The following is a 6,000-nucleotide window of genomic DNA, read 5'->3' as shown; positions in this document are numbered from 1 at the left end:
TTAGTAGCTCATGGAAATTTGATTCATTTATAGCCAACTCGTGATATCTACATTAAAAAGTATTAATTATTTATAGAATTTATTTAAGGGTTTGAATTGAAGTTGATAATTTTTTTAAAAAAAAAATTGTGTGAATGACTTATACCATGCTTAAAATAGAGAAAAGTCAAGACTAATTACTAGCCTTTATTGAACACGTTATCATTTTACGTAAGATAATGATAATTTAATCAATAATATTAAGATATAAGTCACTAAAACGAAATTTTATGAAACAAAGTATTTGAAATTAACCTAGACATAAGAATATAGAAAAATCAAGACTTACTACCCTCCATTCTTGAATTCGTTATCGTTTCTGGAAAACAATGACAATTTAATATAATATATCAAACAATAAGCCATCATAAAAGAATTTTATCAAACGAAAGCATTTGAAGATATGATTAGCGCTGGGCCAGCCAATGTTTCAATTAATTTGAAACCGAACTGAACCATGGTTAATTCGGTTTGAATTATTTATCTAACCAATTTTATTTTCGAGTAATGGAGAAAAAACTAAAAATTTTATTCAGTTCAATTTGTTTTGAAGAATCTTAAAAAACCAAAGGGAACCGATCTAAATACTACTAGATAATTTTGAGTCAAACCAATTGGATTCAGTTCTTGATAAACATGCATTCGATTCGATTCATTTTTTAAAAAATTTTGGTAAAAGATCAGTTTTGCACAATTCAGAAGAAGCATTCCACAATTCTGTCTCCTATATAGGTCAGCTTTGCAGCGAAGTACAAAATTGTCCACCACCTAAGTGAAAATTTTTGCTTAAGCTAGCGTTTGCCATTTTTGAAGTCAATTTGCACAAATTCTAAAGAATTAATGTTCATTTCATATGATATGCATAATAATACTCTTCTGATACGTTAATTAACAATTTGTGGCAAGTGAGTTGAAGCTGAAGAATCTGCTACTTCTTTGTTTTGCAGTAATATAGTGTCACATGAACAATTTATTAATTTAAATCAAATATATTATTTATCAAAATTGAACTATTACATAGATAATGATCCATAATGAATCAATTAATCTATTTAACCTCTTAATTAAGAAATACATTGAAATAACAAGCATTTGTTTTAAATTTTTCAAAGCATAACTGCTATAGCTGATCTAATACTACTTGACTGGACTGGGTGAAGAGTTATATGGAATGGGAATCAAGTGTAACTCATGTTTTCTCCTAGCTGAAGCTCCAAAAGAATCAGACATGTCTAAAAGATGTGGTTCCAATCCATTTGGCAGTTTCCAATCAAAATGGTATAGCAGATTTGCAAGTGCAAGCTCAACAAGAGCCATACCATATCCCACACCAGGACACATCCTTCTTCCGGCACCGAATGGAATAAATTGGAAGTCATTCCCTTTAAAATCAATAGAATTATTCTGAAATCTCTCTGGATAAAATTTCTCAGCTTCATTCCAATGACGACTATCTCTTCCAAGTGCCCATGCATTAATAATGACTTTGGTGTTGATTGGTAATTTATACCCATCGATCTCCACTGCATCTAGACTTTGTCTTGGAACAAGCAAAGGAACTGGAGGGTGTAATCTTAAAGTTTCTTTAATAACTAACTTTAGATACTTCAATTCATCAAGTCTTGTTTCATCTATAATATTTTCTTTATGATTAAATACCTGCCTTACCTCTTTTTGTGCTTTTTCCAACACTCTTGGATCTTTTACCATTTCTGCCATTGCCCACTCAATTGTTGCAGCAGATGTTTCGGTTCCACCCAGGAACATGTCCTAAACAATAATAATCATTAAACTTTAGTATATATAAAAATTTATACTTTCAAAACAACTAAATAATCATTTAACCCTAAGATCTCAAATATGTGATAAATACGATACCCATTAGTAATTATACTCACCAGCATGACTGCTTTTATATGTTCCATCGTCAAGGGGAATTCAAGATTATCACTATCCTGAATATTCAAAAGAACATCAACAAGATCATCTTCTTTGCCCTCAGAATTGCTTCTACCTAATCGCTTATTTTCTCTATGTTCATTAATTATATTTTCAAGCATTATGTCCGTTTCTTGATGCAACTTCTCCAATTTACCCCTCATCCCAGTAATTCTATGAAGAAATCTAACAGAAGGGAAAACATCAGCAACACTAAAACCTTCTAGCACCTGCACAATTTTCTGCACAAGTGGCAAGAAAGCCTCTTTTCGTTCGGAAACCTTACCAAATGCAGACCTTAAAGTAATGGTGTTTGATAAAGCAAATACCATCCTACCAAGGTTAACTTTGGAGGAACTTGAAATTGTTCTGATAAAAGTTGATACCTCGTCTTCTCGGATTGGTCTAAATGATCTTACCCGTTTTGTGCTCAATAGCTCAAGCGTACAAATTTTACGCATCTGTCGCCAACTATCACCGTAAGGGGCAAAAGCTATGTCTTTGAAGTTATACATGAGAATCTCCGCCGCAAGGAGAAAAGGCCTTTGCAAGAAAATGATGTCATGAGTTTTCATAACTTGTTTGGCAGCTTCGGGCGAAGAAACGACAATATTGGAAACTTGGCCGAGTTTGATATGCATTACAGGGCCGTATTTTTTTGATAAATCCCTTAGGCGATGCTGAGGCAGAGAGCCGAAGAGCTGATGCATGTTTCCTATTATTGGTAGCTTCCATGGCCCTGGGACTAATTTATGGGAGGAAGTTTTGGGCTTTCTTTGTAGAATAAAGACGAATAAGAGGAAAGTGAACAAGGCTGAGAAAATAGAGAATTCTGGCATATACTCCATTGTAAATAGATTGTGTTTTTGTAATACCTACTTGATAATTGTTCTTGATAAGTACCTACTATATATATATATATATATATAGTCACAGTCCAATCGTAGGTTCTTCTGTTAAGTTTACGTCTGCAGCATGGATGCTACTTCATCCAAAGACTTCCAGCTAAATTCAAAAATAGCCCGCTGTATCTAAAAAATAAAAAGTAATAATAATAATAAAAAAAAACATTGTCACACCTCAAAATTTGTGAATGACATATTGTGTGCTCTAAAGTCATAAATTTTTATAATATTGTACATCTTTTTGTACTATCAACAATAATTTTTTTATATTTTTTTCTTTTTTATTTGAAATTTTGATTTGGTGTAAGGTTATATATTGTGACTTTTAAAATAATAATTTCACATTTTATAACTGTACAATACTAATTTAATTGATCAAATTTTATAAATAGTAGTGTTCAATAAAAAATTTCTGTAAATTGAAAAGTATAATTTTATAGGTCAATCTTATAATTATAAGTTATACGGAGGTTCATAAACCAGCTCATGAAATATATTTTATTAATCAAGTTTTACTCATTTATTCAATATTAATAAGCTGATTAAAGCTTATCAGCTAAATTTGATTAATTTTTTTTTAACTTTTAATATCTAACGCGTGGCTTGACTCCTTTATTGTTATTTCTCGATGTACCCACTAAGAAAACATTAGATATTTGTAGAATTGATATTTTTTAATATAGAATTAGAGTTGATAAATTTTTTTTTCTGTGTAACTAACTTAAACCACGCTTAAAATAAAGAAACGTCTTAGACTTATTACGAATACATTATAATTTCTATATAAGTTGACAACAATTGAATCAATAATATTAACAGGTAAGTCAGCAATGACAAAATTTTATCAAGTAAAGTAATTGAAATTAACTTAGACATGAGAAATAGAGAAAAGTCAAGACTTATTACCCGCCTTTATTGAATCCTTCATCATTTCTGGAAGAGAATGACAATTTTAATCAATAATATATCCAGCAGATAATAATTTTATCAAACAAAGCATTTAAAGCTACAATTAGGGCTGGCAAATGGTTCAGTTAATGAAAACTGAACTGAACCATGCTTGTCCGGTTTGAATCAATTTAATAGTTTTCTAACAAATTTTATAATTTTCGATTAATGGAGGAACCAAAAGTTTATTCAGTACAATTTGGTTTGAAGAATCTTAAAATCAAAGGAAAGTAATTAAAATCCTACCAAATAGTTTTGAATCAAACCAATTTGGATTGATTTGATCCGGTTCATGATGAACTTCTATTTGATTTGATTTCATTTTGTTCGTTGTATTTCCTTTTCTGAATATATTCGCTCCGTAAGTACACGGGTCGTACAAGTAGTAAAAAAGATTATCGTCCCATAGAGATTGAGGAATAGGCTATTAATGTTTTATGTTTGACAATTATTAGGAAAACTGGATAAAGTAGAATTGATTTAAACTAAGTTGCAATTAAAATTAGCAAGTGAAGATAATCAAAAGTAAATTCAAGCAAATAATAGTTGAGACAATCTAACTATGGGATTTCTAATAATTCTTTAATGCAAACCATGAACAATTGATTTATGGTGTTCAAATTCCTCCCTCGAGTTTAAATGGACCATTAAAACCACATGACATCTGCTGTCGTAGCTTAATATGATTTTAACGTTATTCTATCAATTCCTAAAGGAAAACTAACTTAGGGTATCCACATTCCTCTCTCGAGTTTGAGTGAAATGTTGAAATTGTGCAACATCTACTCTCGTAACATAGCACAATTAAAACTCATTAAGTTGGTGTTAATTCTTTTCACCCTCAGAGAACTTAGCTTATCTCTAGGTCTAAAATTCTAGGTTTAATATGTGGGATCCGATCTAGATTGTCAACCTCTCGATCTAACAAACAAATCTAAAATCATACAAATATGGGTATCGACAAATTTACAGACATTGAGTTCAAATACATTAAATCAGAAGTTTAAGCATTATAAATCAAGCTATTCAATGTTGCATTTTAAATTAATAGATAATTCCTATAACTAGATCTAAATATTTAGCCTAGCATTATTACAAATTTATTAACACTAAGAAAATACACAAAAGGAATAAAAGGCATACATGACAAACTTTGGGATTTATTTAGTATTGGTTGGCTACGGTGCTCACATCCCAAGCTCGTCAAAATCTTTTGCTCTTACTCCCTTTGTGTTATAGTAACACTAGTGGCTAATGTTTACTGATTCTCTCTCCTATTTGGCTAATTTCTTTTGATTGGCTCATTTCTTACCTCTTATTCTCTCATGCGCAGCAACAATAGGGGTGGACACGGTTCTGGAACCGGCGGTTCCGGTTCCAAAAAAACTGGAACCGCAACCGAACCGAAAAGTTCCGGTTCCGATTCCAATACGGTGATAAACCGATGGTTCCGATTAGTTTTCCAGCGAATCGCATAATTTTAAATTTTAAATTTTGAAGACCGGTTTTCAAAATTTAATAAATTTGTGAAAGTTATTTGTAAAAAAAATACACCTAAAAAATTAAAAAATACTTCAATTAAATTTATTTTTTTAAAGACTTGAACATAATTATTTTTTTAAAAAAAATTCTTCAACTGAATTAAGAGATTTCACAACAAAATTTAAAAAAAAAAAAAAAACAAACCTGATAGTTTATAACGGCTAGAACCACCGGTTCGAACTGGCGGTTCTAACCGGATGGGGAACCGGCAGTTCCAGTCCAGTTTCGACCGGTTCTCTGGAACCGGAACCGAACCGAAAATCTCCAGTTTTGGTTCCAGTTCGGCCCAGTTCCGGTTCTCACCGGTTCCGGTTACGGTTCCGGACCGGTTCGAACCGACGGTTCCGGTTCCCGGAACCGTAATATGGCCACCCCTGCATTGGATGACCCATAACTAAATTAATAAAAAATAAATTATCATTGAAATGACAGTATTTTTGGACAAAAGACAAAATGGAAATAATATTTTAAAAAATTATATATTTGTTGGTTTGGAGTAGATCTGTAAACTCGGTTTAGACAAGTATAATATAAAGACAGGACATACCTGCCTGGTGTGTGCATATATATATATATATATATATATATATATATATATATATATATATATATATATATATATATGCAT

At 31.3% G+C, this 6,000-nt stretch overlaps 1 protein-coding gene across 1 annotated transcript; it reads right to left on the bottom strand.

Moving 5' to 3' along the window:
- Positions 1–1,032: 1,032 nt before the first annotated feature.
- On the bottom strand, positions 1,033–2,853 carry LOC105633235 (premnaspirodiene oxygenase). The gene is made up of 2 exons (XM_012215812.4): positions 1,938–2,853; positions 1,033–1,809 (listed from the first exon to the last, which is right to left on the bottom strand). Exons 1-2 carry the CDS (start codon positions 2,823–2,825, stop codon positions 1,177–1,179), a joined length of 1,521 nt encoding a protein of 506 aa, XP_012071202.1. The 5' UTR covers positions 2,826–2,853; the 3' UTR covers positions 1,033–1,176.
- Positions 2,854–6,000: the final 3,147 nt, after the last annotated feature.

Source organism: Jatropha curcas, chromosome 7, assembly GCF_041381405.1.
Source record: "Jatropha curcas cultivar XTBG-Jc1 chromosome 7, XTBG_Jcur_1.0, whole genome shotgun sequence".
NCBI classification, from domain to species: Eukaryota; Viridiplantae; Streptophyta; class Magnoliopsida; order Malpighiales; family Euphorbiaceae; genus Jatropha; species Jatropha curcas.
This window is presented reverse-complemented; position numbering and strand designations above follow the sequence as displayed.

Excerpts from the sequence above, each read along its gene's own strand:
- LOC105633235 (XM_012215812.4), bottom strand. The coding sequence starts at position 2,825 with ATGGAGTATATGCCAGAATTCTCTATTTTCTCAGCCTTGTTCACTTTC. Across the intron at positions 1,810-1,937 it reads ATATAAAAGCAGTCATGCTG|GACATGTTCCTGGGTGGAAC; the intron begins GTGAGTATAATT and ends ATTATTGTTTAG.